Source organism: Cnephaeus nilssonii, assembly GCF_951640355.1.
Source record: "Cnephaeus nilssonii genome assembly, chromosome: 5".
Classification (NCBI taxonomy): domain Eukaryota; kingdom Metazoa; phylum Chordata; class Mammalia; order Chiroptera; family Vespertilionidae; genus Cnephaeus; species Cnephaeus nilssonii.
In genome coordinates this window covers 27,051,990-27,069,118 of record NC_137076.1, presented here as the reverse complement: position 1 = coordinate 27,069,118, position 17,129 = coordinate 27,051,990, and the positions used below count along the sequence as shown (strand labels likewise).

The window sequence follows — 17,129 nt, the reverse complement described above, 5'->3', positions numbered from 1 at the left end:
TGTGTCTATAATTTTGATTTTGCATTAAAATATATTATATTAATTTGGTTAAAGAATTTCATGTTTTTACTGGAAATAATAGGAAATACCCTCCCCATGGAGGTTGTGGAGGGTATCTCCCATCCTGAGCTTAGACCGATTTCTTAAAGAGGAAATAAAATAAAACAAAGACATGTAATGAACACTGTAAATCCAAGTTCAGCATAAAGACTCACCATTGACAAAGAGGCTGCCCCTGACCAGGGTATAGGGACCCATCTGGGTGACACTGTGGGTCAGCTGGCTCAGCTCCCAGTAAAGTCGATTTCTGTCTAGCCCGGCACTCAAGGGGTCAGGGTGATAGGTGCAGATGACATCCACCCTGGTGGCTGCCCCATCTTTCTCAGGCCTGGGGAGAGAGGCATGTGGGAACTCTAGAAAGAGAGAGATCCTGAAACTGCTGGGTGTGGGGGGCCAGAAAGATGGAGAAGCTAATGTGAGGTCAGTGGGAAGACTGAAAAAGGAGTGGTCACCACAAGTGGCCATTATGGCAATTGCTCAGGAAAGAGTCTTACCTGAGGGAGATCAGTCTGCAACCCGAGTAGTAGGGGCCCAGACTGCTCTTCATAAACAAGGATCTGAGCTGGAGAGAAAGGAGGAAGAGGATGAGCAGGAGGGCTGGGTAAGAGGCTGGGTGGGATTTACCCGACCAGGAGCTGCTGGGACCAGGGTCTCACCAGGTACTGCAGGATACTCTGAGTAGAGTTGAACATGGCTGAGCCACTGCCCATGTCTACTGAATACTGGAGGTTGGAGATGGAAAAGTTGAGTGTGAGGGTCTCCACGTTGTACAACAGAACTGTAAGAAGAGAAAGGGTGAGATGGCAGTCACTGGGAGCTGGCCTGAGTCCTGATCAGAGTCCTGTAATCATGATAAATCATGATAATCTGTTGTCTTCTTTTCCAGTGGCACCACCACCCACTGGTGTGGTCAAGTCAAAACCATCATAAATATTCAGAAATATGAGTATTACTCTTCTCACCTCCAAGTACTACCAACTCCACGTGTGAATGATTCTCACATTCATCACCTCTCTCTATCTTCTCCTAGCCCAGTTCTTACCTTCTCTCACCTGGACCAATACCCCAGCAGGCACACTACTAGTAGACACCCTGTCTAAAAGTTGTTCTCCACACTGAATAGTAGTAGAAATTTTCTTAAATGAAAGTCTCACTATGGTCACCACTGCTCTATATCATCCACAACACCCTATGGCCTTCAGCATTAGGTTCAAGCTTATAATGACCTGACACTCAAGTTTCTTCCTAATCTTGTTCTTACCAGTATTTCAGTTTCATTTATCCATCTACTCCATATTAAGCTTTATACTTCAGGCAAATGAAATCCCTCTCAATTTCACTACACTATGCTGTTTGTGCCTATTGACCCTTTGATCAATCCCCTCTACCAGGTGATTGCCTTCTCCATGCTCTATTTGACCAGAGCCGTGGTCGGCAAACTGCGGCTTGCGAGCCACATGCAGCCCTTTGGCCCCTTGAGTGTGGCTCTTCCACAAAATACCAAGGCCTGGGGGAGTCTATTTTGACGAAGTGGCGTTAGAAAAAGTTTAAGTTTAAAAAATTTGGCTCTCAAAAGAAATTTCAATCGTTGTACTGTTGATATTTGGCTCTGTTGACTAATGAGTTTGCCGGCCACTGGACTAGAGCATTCCTACTCCTTAAAGGCTCCTTGTGGGTAACTTTCACCAGAAAGCTATTCCCATTCAAATTGTACCAGATGCCTCTTCCCAAAACATCCCACATTTTGTTATAATGGTCTGTTAATCTCACAAGCCTGGAGGCTCCATGAGGGTAGGCATTAAATTGAATTGTTGGTATAACTGGTTGCCCTAAAGCCAGAATTTCACAGCCTAGCTCACCAGTTCCTGTGTGACAATTGTCTGTGGGGCTTGAGAGCTTCTCTTAGGAAGGAAAAGGCCCCTCAAATACCTGTGGTTGCTTCTGGTTGCACAGGTGATGACAAAGTGGGCAGGACCGTGGTAGCTGGTTCAGGAGCTATGAAAAATGCAGTCATCAGTGAGGGACAGACCCACCCCCCGCCCCAAAGGGGGAAAGTCTGATCAGGGTCTCATGGACTCCAGCAGAGGTTTTCCTAGGAAAACCACTCACAGGTGTATCATAAATGAGAGTGAGGAAAGGTGTAATTGTGTGAGTATAAGGGTGAGCAAACCTGTAAATGAAATGAATTTAAGAGAGTGAGAGCGGGTGAATGATAGGCAGACTGAACAAAGAAGACAGATAAATAGGCGGGCAGAAAATGGACAGACAAATGGGATACCTGGATGGACAGAGGAAGAATGAACAAATGAAGGGTCAAAGAAAAAGCAGGTAGAATAAAGACAAGGAATAGAAGTTGGAGAGATGGAAGGAAAATAGGAGGGAAGGACAGATGTAGAAAAGAACAAACAGGTGAATGGTCATAAGGATGAGTGGACAGATGGTAAAAAAGGAGAGAAGAATAGCACAAAGCAAAGTTGAAGAGATGAATGGAACGACAGAAAGAATACACAGGTAAATAAGCAGAAGGAAGATTGGATGGATGGATGAATGGAAGAAAAGAAGGAAGAAAGGGAGGAAGAAAGGAATGGATCAAGGGAGGGAGGTGTTGGGAGGAGGGAAAGAGGGAGAAAAGATGGTGGTATTTGAGAGAAGGGGTAACTGGAATAATGGAAGAATAGATGGGTTAAAAGATAAAAAAAGGAACCATTGGATGAGTTCATGGGCAAATTTGGCCTAACCACTGAGTAGCCCCTAGAGTCTGCAGTTTGATACTGAGGCCCCTTGTGGGGTGCCTGTAAGAGATTTTGTTTTCAGGAGGCATAAACTAAAAGTTACTATCTGACCTCAACCCCATCCCTGTAGGAAATTCTTGTTAAAATTTCTTTTCTAACCCAAAGGGATGTGGAGAAATTAGGAAGCCAATATCATGGAAGCAGGTCCAAAAACAGGCCAAGAACTCAGCATTCTTCCTCCCACTGACACCTTGGCCCCACTCAGAAGACCGGACTAAGTCTAGGGCAAGCTCCCTTTGTCAGTGAGGAGAAAAGCTTGGCTCAAGAACTAAGGAGTCTAAAATGGGCACTAGAGGCAAAGATACGTACTTGTAGGAGGCTCATCTGGACCACGTTCATTATAACCTGGAAATGAACAAGTCACATATAAGGGGAAGTGGCAGAACAATCCCAGGTATTCCATGCATTTGAGTCATGTGGGACTCCTGCCTGGATTCCTTTCCCTATGTGTACCAGGTGAGCATCGAGGCATCTTCTAAGATGAGACGCAAATGTCATATCCACTATGAGGGCTTTCTTGATCTTTCCATTAAAAATGACTCTTCCCCATCCACCATGCCCCCAACAAAAGACACACATTTATGTTCATACATTTATTCCCCTCCCACACACACCATATCCATACACTCCACAATCTTCCCTTTCACCCTCCCTCCATCTATCCCTCCGTCCAAAGAATATTCATTCAGGCTTACTATGTGCCAAGTTCCATTACATTTAAGGAACATACACTGAACAAAACAGTTTCTGTCCCATTGGAGGTTACATGATGTAGGTTGTGCATGTAGCCTGTCTTTGTCCCTGGTGCCAGGCTTACAGCAGATGCTTGGTAAATGCTGAGTGAGTGAACAAAATGAAGCATATAGGTTGTGCAGTTTCCAAGGGAGGCAAATCCTAAAGTGGGCCCTGCAATGGCCAAGGTGAAGGCAACAGATGTGAACTCAGAACATCAAGGTGCAGACTGGCCATAAACCTACTGTACGTGTGTGCAGGTCCCCTCCTTCCTCTGAGCTCCATTTCCCTCCTTGCTAAAGTGGGAGTCACAAAGGACCAGAATGTCTCCCTGACCACCTGATGGGGCCATGGTGATAAGTGTTAGTTGCCAAGTACTATTTCCAGGTTGTAGATGGAGGAGGGAAGCTGAGTTATTGCAATTAATCTACTATGGCCAAACTCTGTTTCTCAGAACCCCAGATGAATGTCACCCTCTTAAATGCTGTCACTTCTTGAATTGTAGGCTGATGGCCAGTGTGTCGGAAGCCTGGACATCCTAGATGCTCAGAGTGCCTTCCCTCCTTCCTGGTATAGGGTCCCACCCAGAATAGAAGTCTATTCTTAGTCAAGGGTGAGAAGAGAGCAGGGAGGGGAGATAGATGTGCGATTTTCTTTCCCCAAATATCCCCTTGAAAGACTGGCATTAGATGCTGATTATGACCTGGGTCCACAACTCTCAAGCTACACCCACTTGGGCAAGTTATTTAACCTTTATAGGCCTCAGTTTATTCTTCTGTAAAACAGGTTTAATCAAGGATCAGCCTGGTGGGGTGAGGGAGAAGAATCAGTGTGGAGTAAAGAATCACATCTGAGTTTTTCTCAACTTTTCCCCTAAAGAACTGGTAAATGGGAATCCTCTGGAGTTAGGGGGTGGCCCCAGTGGAATGGGCTGAGAACTGCTAACCATTGAGGTAGAGGCTGTCCTTATCCAGAGAGTAGGGGCCCAGCCGAGTGATGCCACGGGTTTGCCAGCTCAGCTCATGGAACAGCTGCTTGGCAGGCAGACCTGGGCCGCTGGGGGGCTGGCGGTAGGTGCAGAGAAAGTCCACCCCTGTCTTGGCGCCATTCTTCACAGACCTGGGGAAGAAGAGATTGACCTTTGGGGGATGCAGTTCTCTTGGCATCTCTCCACCTGTGGTCACTACACACCCCAGATCCTGTGTTTCAGCCTTCTTGAACCTTTTATAGTTTCTCTACCTGGCCACACTCTCTCATCTTGGGATCTTCACACTTCCAGTGACTACTGTCTGGAAGTCTCTTCCCTTCTTTCTTTACCTAGGCAATTTCCTGTTCATCTTTCAGGTGTCAACAGATACCTCCACTTCCTCAAAGAACCCTCCCAGGAGGTCAGGAACCTCTTCTGTGATTGCAACCCTGCTCATCCACTATGTGAGCATGTATTGCTTGTCCCTGTTCCATCCAGTTGTTAACCTCCGTTAGGTCAGGGAATGGGACAGTGTGATTCATTGAACACCCAGCACCTAGCACATTGCCTGTTCCATGTAAAATCCAAAGTCCTAATGAATTAATAAACAAAATGTGATCTATACATGCAGTGGAGTATTATTCAGCCTTAAGAAAGAAGACAATTCTGTCATGCTACAACATGGATGAACCTTAAAGACCTATGGTAATTGAATGAGCATCACAAAAAGACAAAGGCTGCATAATTCTATTCATACCTGGAGTAGTCAGACTCATATAGACAGAATGCAGAATGATGGGTGCCAAGATTGGGGTAGAGAGAAATGGGAAGTTTTTGTTTTGTGGGTACAGAATTTAATTTTTGCAAGTTCTAGAGATTGGTTTCACAGCAATGTGAATATACTTCATACTACTAAACTGTATGCTTTAAAATGGTTCATATGGTAAGTTTGTTATGTGTATTTTACCAAAATTACAAAAGTTAAACTTCCTTCAAGGCTCTACACGGTGTAGATCCTGATGATATCTCAAATCTCATCTCCTCCCTCTCTCTAACCTTGTTCTCTCTCTGCTCCAGCCACACTGGCCTCTTTGCAGTTCAGTGAACTTGCCAAGTTTATGTCTACCACAGGGTATTTGCACAGGCTGTCCCCTATGCCTAGAACAGTTTTCATGGCCAAATCCTTCTGGGACACAGCTCAGAAGTCACCTCCACAGAGAAGCTACCCTGTCCCCGGGGTAAAACTCCTTTCCCATACTCTCTACTTATTTATGCTTTGCATCACCTTATCGCATTTGAAAGCACTTTACTTCAATACTTACTCTCCTCATTCCTGTCTGATTTCTCCACTAGATGAGGGTAGAGGAAATGCCACCGTGGTACCTACTGCCTGCCTCAGAGGTGCTGTAGCATCATGTCAGTTTAATTAAAATACTAATTGAGAAGTACTTCATAAACACCAAAGGAACAAAAACTGATCCAGAGACATGAGAATAACTGCCCAACGGGTATAGAGTTTCTGCTTGAGGTGATGAAAAGTTTTGAAACTAGGTAGTGATGATGGGTACACACCATTGTGCATGTAATTTATGCCACTGAATTGTACACTTAAAATGGTTTAAATGGATAATTTTGTGTCTATATGTATTTTGTCACAATATGAAACATTAATAATATAATACTTTTTAAATGGATGCAGAACCCCGCCCCCCCAGAATAGCCTGCTACAACCAGGGGCAGCCCCACAGACAGAAGCCCATGTCCTTTAGTGGTGGGCTATGGAGGGGGGTGTTCTCACCTTAGCGAGGTGACCTTGCAACCTGCATATCGGGGACCAAGGCTGCTCCTCCTGAACAACAGGCTGAGCTGGAGAGGAAGGAGAGAGCCAGTATTGGTTAAAGGTGGGCAACAATCCCTGTGATGGGTCATGGAGAGGTGGGAGGGGTAAGCAGGTCTCTCACCAGATGCTGCATGAGGGTGTCTGTGATGTTGAACTTGAGGGAGCCCCGATGGCTCATGTCTGCTGAGTAGCGCAGGTTGTTGATGGTGAAATTCAGTGTGAAAGGCTCCTCACTGACCTCCGCAGCTATGATGGGTGGAGAGCCAAGGCTTGCAGGAAGTTTGGGGGGCCCAATGTCTACCTAAGACTGGGGATTCATGGGACCCATGTCCTTCTGATTAGCTTGAGGGTCACTTGTTAATGGAGACAACTCCAACAGTGAGTAGAGCAGGCTTAATGATTTGGGAGCATCAAGATGGGCCATTTCTATCCAGATGCAGGAGTGGAGGGCTCTGAGAAGACAATGTGGCTTTGTACTTTCCCAGGAGAAAAGTCTCTAACTTGCCATGCTGATGGGGAACTGATGACCCCTGGTATTTTTATCCATATTCTTTCTGCTCCCTGTCTCTATCTTTGTCTCTCTGTGCCTCAGTCTCTCACTCTCTTCCTTTTGATAGATAGATAGATATCATATTTATATCTATGAGAATTTCATACTTATATCTATATTTATATCTATGAGAATTGTTGGCTCCTTAAACTACTGCACAGAAGATTGGCATACCTGGTTGTAAGTGCAGGAGATAGATCTAATCTCTCATCTATTTATCATTGATCTTTCTATATACCTATGTTATCTATCATCTATCTATCTATCTATCTATCTATCTATCTATCTATCTATCTATCTATCATCTATCTATCATCTCTCCTGCCAATACAACCAGGTATGTCAACCTTCTATGCATCGATTTAAAAAGTTTAAAAATCCTAGCAGTGCCTTGCCATACTAGCAGTCAGCAGCTGTGTGTCATTGCAGGTTGCCCAGGACCAAACCAGAGAGGGTCGGACCTGCATTACCACCAGTTGTCCACCATCCAGAAGTGAAATATCATTGCTGACATGTACACATAAGGAACTGTTTGACATTGAAATTGGGTCTCAAAAGAACTGTTGGCCCAGAAAGAAACTCACTACAGACTGATTCATTTGTCTCTCAGCATAACCATTATTGCCTGTCTCATTTTCAGTTCTTATATTTCTAGTAGGACATGATCTCACTCATCTATGGGAAATGATGAACAACGTAGACTGATGAACAAGAACAGACCCAGAGACAAGGAGGCATGGATCAGATTGTCAGACCTCAGAGGGAGGGTAGGGGAGGGTGGGGATAAAGGGGAGAGATCAACCAAAGGACTTGTGTGCATACATATGAGCCTAACCAGTGGTCAAGGACAACAGGGGGGTGGGGGCATGCGTGGGGAGGGGTGTGGGATGGGAATGGGGGGATGAGGACAAATATGTGATACCTTAATCAATAAAGAAATTTAAACAAACAAAAAAATCCTAGCAGCTATAACCAACCTCTCTACACCTCAATTTAAAAAAATATATATTTTTATTGATTTACAAGAGGAAGGGAGAGGGAGAGAGAGATAGAAACATCAATGATGAGAGAGAATCATTGATCAGCTGTCTCCTTCATGCCCCCTACTGGAGATCAAGCCCACAACTCAGGCATGTGCCCTTGGCTGTAATCAAACTCAGGACCCTTCAGTCTGCAGGCCGACACTCTATCCACTGAGCCAAACCAGCCAGGGCTCTGCATCTCAATTTACTCATCTGTAAGAAGAGATAATAATGGTTCCTACTTCAAAGTATAAGGTTTAAACAAGTTAGTTTTTGTAACATGCTTAAGCATAGTGCTAGGCACAGAGTAAACACTATATGAGGATTCATTACATAAATTTAATAAGCAAACACCTCCTCACTATGTCAAAGCTTTTTACATGGATAAATATAATCTGGTTCTAGGATTATCCACGTTAAATAAAGAAGGAAACCAAAGCACAGAAATGGTCATCTGCCCAAGGTCACATGGCTGAAGGGAGGAAAAATCTGGTTGGAACCCTAGACCTTGCTTGTGACCACCCATGGCTCAGAGGACAACATGCAGCTAGTACAATGTTCAATAGTTGGGATGATCTGTATAGGCCCCAATAGAAGTAGAATAAATGAACATATGATACAGGTAAGACTAGTGGTCCCATGGCTTGACTCTAGAATAGGTAAGTGATGCAGGAGCACAGTTTTTATTTAAGGACAAAACTCTGGGAGGGGAGCTTACCTCCCCACCTTCCTCCTTCCCTCTACTCTGTTATCATTCCCTTTACGCTTCCTTCTGTCCATACTTCCTTCTACCTTTCCATCCATCTTCCATTCCATCCATCTATGGATCCTTGCTTCCTTCCTACCTTCCTTCTTCCATCTTCACTTTCATTTATCCATCTTTTCTTCTTCCTTCTTCCATTTCTTTCTTTATTCTACCATCTATCTACCCACCCATCCATTCTTCCATCCATCCATCCTTCCAACCATCATTCCTTCCTACCTCAGTGCTTCTCTTCCTTACTTCTTCCCATTTACACCTCCTTTTATGCATCCTTCTGTTCATCCTCCTATCCCCCTTTCTTCCATCTATCCATCCATCTTTAATTCCTCCCATCCCTCTTTTCTTCCATCTGTTTTATACATATTTCATCCCTCCTTACTCTTTTCTCTTCCATTCATCTTTTCTCCCTTCCATCTGCTCTTCCATTTTCTCTCCTTCCCTTCTTCCATTCATCACCTCTTCCTTCTTTCCATCCATCAATTTTGTGTTGCCTCCATGTGCACTGACTTGTTCCTTTAATGCTCCAGAAACTATTCCCAGGACTGAATAATGAGAAACAAAACACAGTCAATGGAGCTGACTTTAACTTACTTTTCCTAATATAATTTAGGAAAAGATGGTTGTTATTGGAACTCAGGAGCCCAGAAGCCTGTCATGGTTTGGAAAAAGTAAAGAGGGTAATTGGACCCAAGGGCAGTTTGAGAAAACACACCCTAATGCAAGGGCGATTGATTATTGAAAACCTACAATGTTTTCAAAGCAGTGCTTCAGATGCAAAGGGAGTTTGGCCCATAAACTAAAACACAGTAGGTGTGCACCAAAAATAAGCCTTTTGAAATAAATTAACCCATAATGGAGAGTTAGAGCATAAGTTTTGGAACTACAGGGACTCTGGATTCTATTATTTATTTGCTGTGTGGGCTGGCAGCCTCTTTAGCCTGAGCTTTGTCATCTGTAAAATGGAGCTAATTCTCACATGGTTGTAGTGAGAATTAAAGGACAGAGTGTATATGTTTTGGGATAAATTGTGTCCTCTCCCAAAATCCATATATTGTAACCCTAATAACTACTGCCTCGGTAGGTGACTGGAATAGGGTCCGTTAAAGAGGTAATTAAGTTAAAATGAGGCCACTGGTGGAGGGGGGCTCATCCAATCTGACTGATGTGCTTATAAAGAGAGGGGATTAGAACACACAGAGAGACTAGGAATGTGTGTACAGAGGGACAACCATGTGAAAAGGCAGCAAGAAGGAAGCCACCTGTAAGCCAAGGAGAAAGGCCTCAGAGAAAACCACCCCTGCCTGCAATTTGATCTTGGACTTCCAGCCTCCAGGACTGTGAGAAAATAATTTCTGTTGCTTGAGCCACCCAGTATTTTGTTATGGCAGCCAGAGCGGACTAATACAGTATGCAACTTAGATGGTGCCTGGAAGGTAGTGAGTTGAAATCACCAAAAATCAATTAAACAATGGGTGTAACACTGATGTTGAGAAACTAATAACAACAAAGACATGAATGAAAGGATAAGAAAAGAGAACCCAGGGTAGGGTTTTAGAAAAATTAAAATGAAAACCATGTGAGGGTCAGATATGGGAAACCATGTCAGTGTCTAAGATTTTCTCACCCTCGGCTGGAATTCTCTACCAGAACCCCGGGAGAAAAAGAAAGAATGTGTTAGGGGCCCTTTCAGGTGTTTCTCTCACCAAGGACAGAAGGTGAAGGAGAACAAATGCTTTCCACAACTGAAGTGGGAATGAAACCCAGGAAATAGGGGCCAGGAATACTCACTGGTGGGAGTCATGGTTGTGACTTGCAAGGTGTAACCTGCAGAGAGAAGGCGAGAGGAACTGAGTGAGTTTTGGGATGAACATAGAGATTAAGGGAAAGGGATTTTTGTGTGTGATGAAAGTAGAGGTAAAAGGCAGTGGAGAAATATTCAAGGAGGAGGCAACCAGGCAATGAGATTGAAGGTGGCTAGACCCAGGGATTATTTCATCACAAGGAAGACTGAACCCGGACCAAAAGGAAGGAAGGAAGGATGATTTATTGCTTTAGAGAAATGGAGGCAACACAAACCCCAACTGGGAAAGAGATCATGGTTGTAGCTAACTCCTCACCATTGACGTGAAGGCTGTTCCTGTCCAGGGTGAAGGAACCCAGCCGGGTGACACCGTGGGTCTCATGGCTCAGCTCCCAGTACAGCTGCTCTCTGTCCAGCCTGGGGCCCGCATGGTCAGAGTGGTGGGTGCAGACAATGTCCACACCAGTGCCTGCTCCATGTTTCTCAGCCCTGGAGAAGGAAGGACATGGGGATGTGGGATATGGAAGGGGGTCCTTTTGGGTGTGGAAAGTGAAAGGGAGTAGGCTGAGGAAATGCTGAAGGGGTAGCTCTGAAGCCTTGTTGGGGCTCTCTTAAATTTCTCTCATCTGAGCCAACCTCTCACAATTAGGCACAGAAGACATTTTAATTAGAATTTGCAGACAGGATGCAGTAGTTCTCTAATAGAAAAACCTTCAATGAAAACAAAATGTTCTCTCAATTACATGAACTATAAACATGGTGCTTCATGTCTAAGCCTTGAGCATTCTCACTACCTCTGGGCACGAAGAAGCATGGAGGTATCACGGAGGGTGCTGAAGGCCAGCAGTGCCAGGGACATGTCCAAGAATTGAGCCCTGCTGGCTGGTGTCTGAGGGTCCACCTGGCCTGATAAATCACTCTATCTGGGGGGGGGTGTCTCACCTGAGCGAGGCCAGTCTGCAGTCTGAGAAGAGGGGGCCGACACTGGTCTTACCGAGCAAGAGCCACAACTGGAGGGGAAAAGGGGGTAGTGAGCAGAAGGGCTGAGGGCTGTGGGCAGGCATGAGGTGGGGCTGACGCTGGTCGTTGAAGAGCCCTCACCTGCTGCTGTAGGACCCTCTCAGTGGAATTGAACTTCAAGGAAGCTGGGTTCCCCATGTCCTCTGTGTAGTGCAGGTTGGTGATGGTAAAGTTCAGGGTGAAGAACAACAGGGTGGGGGCAGTGGCCGCTGTGGGGGAGGAAGAGAAATATGTTAAGCTGGGATCACAGTAAACATCAAGGGTGCCTGGGGATCTAACCAGGGGGCACCAGCAGTGGACTAAGTACAGCCACAGGCTGCAGGAGCTGAAAGAGAGAATGTTATGCAACTGCTAAGACATCGGGAACCTCTACTCATTTATTCAGTGAGCATCTATTGAGCTCTACTGTGTGAGAGGCTCTGTGCTGGACTCTGTGGATCAAAGATGAATAGGGCATAGTCTCCTAATGTTGTGGCCAGGAGAGGGATCAGAGCATTATGATGCAGGGAAGCCAGAAGATGTACCGTTCAAAGACAGACACTCCATCAACGACTGGGGAAAGCTTCCCAGAGAAAACATCATTTCTGGTCTCACCAAAAGCTCAAGTAAGAGTAGGTGACAGGAGCTGAGCAAGTGGAAAAAGTGCTCAAACAGAAGGAACAAGGTCCGCCAGGAGGGCAAAGCAGTTACACTTAAGGAACTTGAAATCCTTTCACTGTGGCCTTGGGGGAATCTAGACATGAAATTGGAGGGAGCCTCTGAGCCCAGGAAGGGGAGGCAGTGTCTATGCAGCTCAGGGGTTTGGGTGTGATTTGTAGAGCAGGTGGTCATCCAAAGATTCTCAACAGACAGGAATTATGTGAACATCGGGAGGGAGACTGCAGCTGCTGTATAGACTGTAGCAGGCTAGAGTGGAGGCATCTGCAGATGCCCTAGCAAAAAAAGCAGGTGGCCTGAATAAAGGCCGAGTGATGCAGATGCAGAGAAAAGAAGGACTCATGAGATATTCCGAAAGGAGAGGAGATGATCTGGTGATGGATGGAGGTAGGAGGTGAGCAACAGGGTGAGTCAAGTTTGGCGCTTGCCTTGGTGATGATGAGAAAGAGTAAGTTTGGGAAAAGATGATGACTTTAGGGTCAGAGACCAAGGGGCTGGACGATGTCTAGGAGGTGGGTGGAGCAAAGATCAGTAGCAGCTGTGTGATGTGGGCTGGACTCAGGATCTGGATTCTGAGCAGCTGGATCCTGATAGCTAGGTGGTCCCTGAAATCCATGTAAATGAATAAGTGAACAACAAGAAGAGTGATCTAGTATCGCTAGAAGGTGAGTGAGTAATGAGAGAAGTGATTTAGTATGAGTAATTTTGCAGAGAGGATTTGGTGCCTCCTAACTGTGGGCCTGCTGGAGGGGGATGGAGACAGAGAAATGAAGGGTATGGATGTCACAGGAACTGAGGAAAACCACCAGGAATAAAATCTAAAGTGTACTGTAATCTTAAGGGAATGGTGGCATTAGTGGTGGGTCTAGTTATAAAAATGTGCACCTCTCTCTATGCACCATTTATCCTGGGGTCAGTTGTGTGGGGAGTAGGGAGGGAGGGTGATTCCTTACACCCCTAGTTTAACCACATTCCTCTGCATGACCTCTGGACTCCTTCCCATCCTCATGGGCGGGGCCGGTAACAGGAGAAAAGAGTTGGCTGGTTGAGCAGCTTATTTTTAGGGACAGGGCAGTGGTCACAGACAGAAATCTGAAATACTCACTATTGGGGGTGGTGGCTGATGACAAATGGGTGTAACCTGTAAAGAGAGGGAGAGATGGTGAGGAAGGGGGAAGAAAGACATCTTCCATAGGAAAGCAAATTGGCCTGACCAGCGTGGCTCAGTGGTTGAGTGTCAACCTATGAACCAGGAGGTCACGGTTAGATTCCCGGTCAGGCACATGCCCGGGTTGCAGGCTCGATCCCCAGTGTGGGGCATGTTGGAGTCAGCCCATCCATGATTCTCTCTCATGGATGTTTCTATATCTCTTTCCCTCCCCATTCCTCTCTGAAATCAATAAAAAAAATAAAGTAAAAAAGTTGGCCATTGACGAGATGGCAGCTGGACTCACAGCTGGGATATATTAAAAGGAAGACAAAGTGCTCACCTGGAAGACACAAAATTCACCGTCCCTGCCCCGAGAGAGGCAAAAGCCTTGCTCAAATCCCTCTGAAATGTGAGGCCCCAATGAGAGTCTGAACTTGGAAGCTTGTTAACATAGAGCCTCCTCAGTGGGGAGAAGGAGACCCAGCCTCAACACAGCCCCTCAGCATTGATGTAAACACCTGCATCACAGAAACTGGGGAGAAAGCATCCCCGGTACTCGAGTGGGAACATTATCATTCTGGAGATGCCAGGGAGAAGGTGGCCACTTCTGAACTCTATGGGTACTGGTCCCCATTATCCCCAGGCAGGAGGTGAGGTGGAGGTGAAGCATGGAGGCAGTGGACTCCTGGCCTCTTTCGTTACTAAAGTCTGGGAATTACGGGGCTGTAGAGACTTCTGAACCACAGAATACTCACTGCTAGGGGTGGTGGTCTGGGTTTGGTAGGTGTAACCTGCGAATGTGGAGAAACAGAGTGAGAAGGGGAGGGGTTAGGGAAAAGGGCAATGGAGAGGGAGGATGTAAAACAAGCTGTGATGCAAAAAAGATGGCCCTCCTCACCGTTGATGTAGAAACTGTCCTGGCCTAGGGTGTAGGGGCCCAACTGGGTAAAACCACCAGTCAGCAGGCTCAGCTCCCAGTACAGCCGCTCCCTGTCCAGCCCGGGAACCACAGGGTCAGGGCGGTGTGTGCAGACGATGTCCACTCCAGTGGCTGTCCCTTCCTTCTTGGGCCTGGCAAGGGTGGGTGACGGGGATGACAATAAATGAAGTGAATTCCTAGGGAGGGGTCTTGACAGTTCTGGGGGCAGGACAGGAATGAGCCATAGGAAATGAGGAGGCGGTAGAGAGGTGAGAAGTCAGACTTAGATTCTCTGAGCTCACTGACTCTGGCCATCCCCACACTGTGAGCAGTCAGTGGGTGGAAAAATTATTAAATTGCAAGGCAGAAACTGTCAGTGGGTGAGAAAATTATGATTAAATTGAAATGCAGAAACCTATGTCCTTAAGGCCTGGGGACAGGAAAGCTCATTCAAGAGACATGCATAGAGATGGAATTTGGGATTAAAGCAAGTGGAAGACACATTTGTCTTGAGAAAAATGGAAACAGAACTGAAAACCTAAAGGAAATGCCCTCACTGGCCAAAGGGAGGGAAGAGGAAATTCAGAAAGATGACCAGACTAGGGATCCAAGCCTGCTGATGAGCTCTGCAGAATCTGGGACAGCTGGTAGGAGGAGGTTCAGTCAGAAGAAGCACTGGTCCTGGAGCAAACACCTCCTGAATTCCACTTCTTCTCAGAACATAGACAAGGAGGGCAGGAAGAAGCAGAACAAACTCCTCAGATCTGGAAGCACCTGAGGCTGCTCTGGCTGGCTATACAAGGTCTCACCTGAGGCGGGTCAGTCTGCAGCCTGAGTAGAGGGTGCCCACACTAGTATTCTTGAACAAGGCCTTGAGCTGTGGGTGAGGACAAAGGAAATAAACAGATGGATGGAGAGGCAGGGGCAAGATGGTCATCTAAGGTTGGGTAGGAGAGACGTGGGCAGGGCTAGCACTGATGGACAGGGCAGGAGTGGGAGGAGTTGTCACCAGTGGGCAGGAGGGAGTTTAAATAGATGGCTTCAATGAGCAGGAGAGGGTGCAGTGGGTGGGGCTGGCATCAGTGTGCTTGGCAGAGGTTAGGTGGGTAAATCTAGCACCATGGGCAGGGCTCTCACCAGGCGCTGCAGGAACTTCTCGGTGGTATTGAATTTCAAGGAGCCTGGAGGCCACGTGTCATCTATGTACTGCAGGTTAGTGATGGTGAAGTTGAGGGTAAAAGGCACCAGGGGTGGTCCTGTGGCTGCAACAGGGGAGGGAGAGGAGAGCCCACACTGAGTCAGGCCTGGGATGGATGGAGGGGGCAGGGCCTGAGGCCATGATCCTGAGACCACTGGCCATCTCATTGGAGACACAGTGAGGGCTGATGGTCCTTGTGGCCTGATTCCAGAATCACCAGTGTTGAGGTTAGACCATCATATGCAGCAGGTGAAGGAGGGAACAATTTGGAAGCTTATCCAGCTTTGAAGGAGACGATTTACACCTAAACTTATTATTTATCTCAAATCAGTTGCTAACTTATTTTCCTCCATCCATCCACCCACCAACATTTAGTGGCTATTTCTCTGTGTTCAGCTAACAACACAAAAGTGACTCACAGCTGTGTGGTATTGCAATGACTCCCCAGCCTGTGTCCCTGACCCTTTCCCTCCCTGAGAGCTGGAGATGTGGGCAGGGGTCTGTCACTTCCTTTCCTGGTAGGGTAAAGGGGGCTTGTAAAGGCTACTCATCAGTACTCACCATGGGGGGTGGTTTCTGAAGTCTGGTGTGTGTAACCTGCAGAGAGAGGGAGAAGGTGCTGGATGTAGGGAAGGAATAAGAGGCATGCTGGGGGAGCATGAGGGCTCAGCAATACACAAGGGAAAGGTGGTCACTGCTCACCATTGACATAGAGACTGTCCTGGTCCAGGGCGTAGGGACCCAACTTGGTGACACCTTGGGTCAGCTGGCTCAGCTCCCTGTACAGCTGCTTTCTGTCCAGCCCGGGGCCTGCAGGGTCAGGACGGTAGTTGCAGGCTATGTCCACACTGGTGGCTGCTCCATCTCTCTCAGGCCTGTGGAGGTAGGGACACAGAGGCAGAGACAATGAGGATCCATCTGCAGAAGGTCCTTGAGAACATTGTGGGGCACCACAGTGAAAGTTCGAAGTGGTGCGGCTCTTTCCAACAGGAATGTTGTATCTTCCATCACTGAGTGAATTTGCTACACATTGTAAAAACAGCTCCATAAGAGGCCACCTTCTGTAAAGGACCCCCTTCACTGGCCTCCCTACCCTTTACAATCCATTCTATGTGCAACTCTAAATGGAAATCTGTCCTTGTTAGACAGATTTGCTGAAAACTTTTCACTCTCTACTGCCTGTGAATAAAGCTCCAATGTCGCAAACAGGCACATTAGGATATCAAAGACCTTCTTTGCTCACCTAGCCTCTCTGCCTCCCTCCTCGAAGGTGAGTACTTCTAATAAGTCCTCTCTGCCTTAGACTCTGCTTTCCCCACGTTATCCCCTCTGCCTGCAACACTCCTCTTGCCCCAGAACTGTGTCTCCTGGCCATCACTTCTGCTCTCCAAGGATGAGGTCTCATCCCAGTTCCTCTAGGTCCTATACTTCCCTCATTTCTCAGCACTTCAATGTTGTCACTGGCCATCATTTCTCATCTACAAAATGGGTGTAATCATGGTATCCAGGTATATCGTGTGAGGATTAAGTCTATTGATATTAGTAATTTGCTTAGAATAGTGTAATTAATATATATACACATATTTGCATATAATTAATATAATACACAATTCTTGATGACAGAATCTGTGCTTTGGCTCCCATCAAATTTTTGGAGC

General features: G+C 46.4%; 1 protein-coding gene across 1 annotated transcript in view; it reads right to left on the bottom strand.

Annotated features, from left to right (window-relative positions):
• MUC16 (mucin 16, cell surface associated) overlaps window positions 1-17,129 on the bottom strand; it is a 111,732-nt gene that overhangs the window by 11,128 nt on the left and 83,475 nt on the right. The window contains exons 41-59 of the mRNA XM_079770497.1: window positions 16,174-16,346; window positions 16,033-16,068; window positions 15,411-15,535; window positions 15,083-15,150; window positions 14,253-14,425; window positions 14,110-14,145; window positions 13,310-13,345; window positions 11,629-11,756; window positions 11,470-11,537; window positions 10,844-11,016; window positions 10,515-10,550; window positions 6,513-6,637; window positions 6,350-6,417; window positions 4,531-4,703; window positions 3,162-3,197; window positions 1,990-2,055; window positions 717-838; window positions 555-622; window positions 216-388 (exon numbers count right to left, since the gene is read on the bottom strand). Coding sequence (XP_079626623.1) covers window positions 216-388; window positions 555-622; window positions 717-838; window positions 1,990-2,055; window positions 3,162-3,197; window positions 4,531-4,703; window positions 6,350-6,417; window positions 6,513-6,637; window positions 10,515-10,550; window positions 10,844-11,016; window positions 11,470-11,537; window positions 11,629-11,756; window positions 13,310-13,345; window positions 14,110-14,145; window positions 14,253-14,425; window positions 15,083-15,150; window positions 15,411-15,535; window positions 16,033-16,068; window positions 16,174-16,346 — 1,883 coding nt within the window. The remainder of the gene's footprint in view (window positions 1-215; window positions 389-554; window positions 623-716; window positions 839-1,989; window positions 2,056-3,161; window positions 3,198-4,530; window positions 4,704-6,349; window positions 6,418-6,512; window positions 6,638-10,514; window positions 10,551-10,843; window positions 11,017-11,469; window positions 11,538-11,628; window positions 11,757-13,309; window positions 13,346-14,109; window positions 14,146-14,252; window positions 14,426-15,082; window positions 15,151-15,410; window positions 15,536-16,032; window positions 16,069-16,173; window positions 16,347-17,129) is intronic.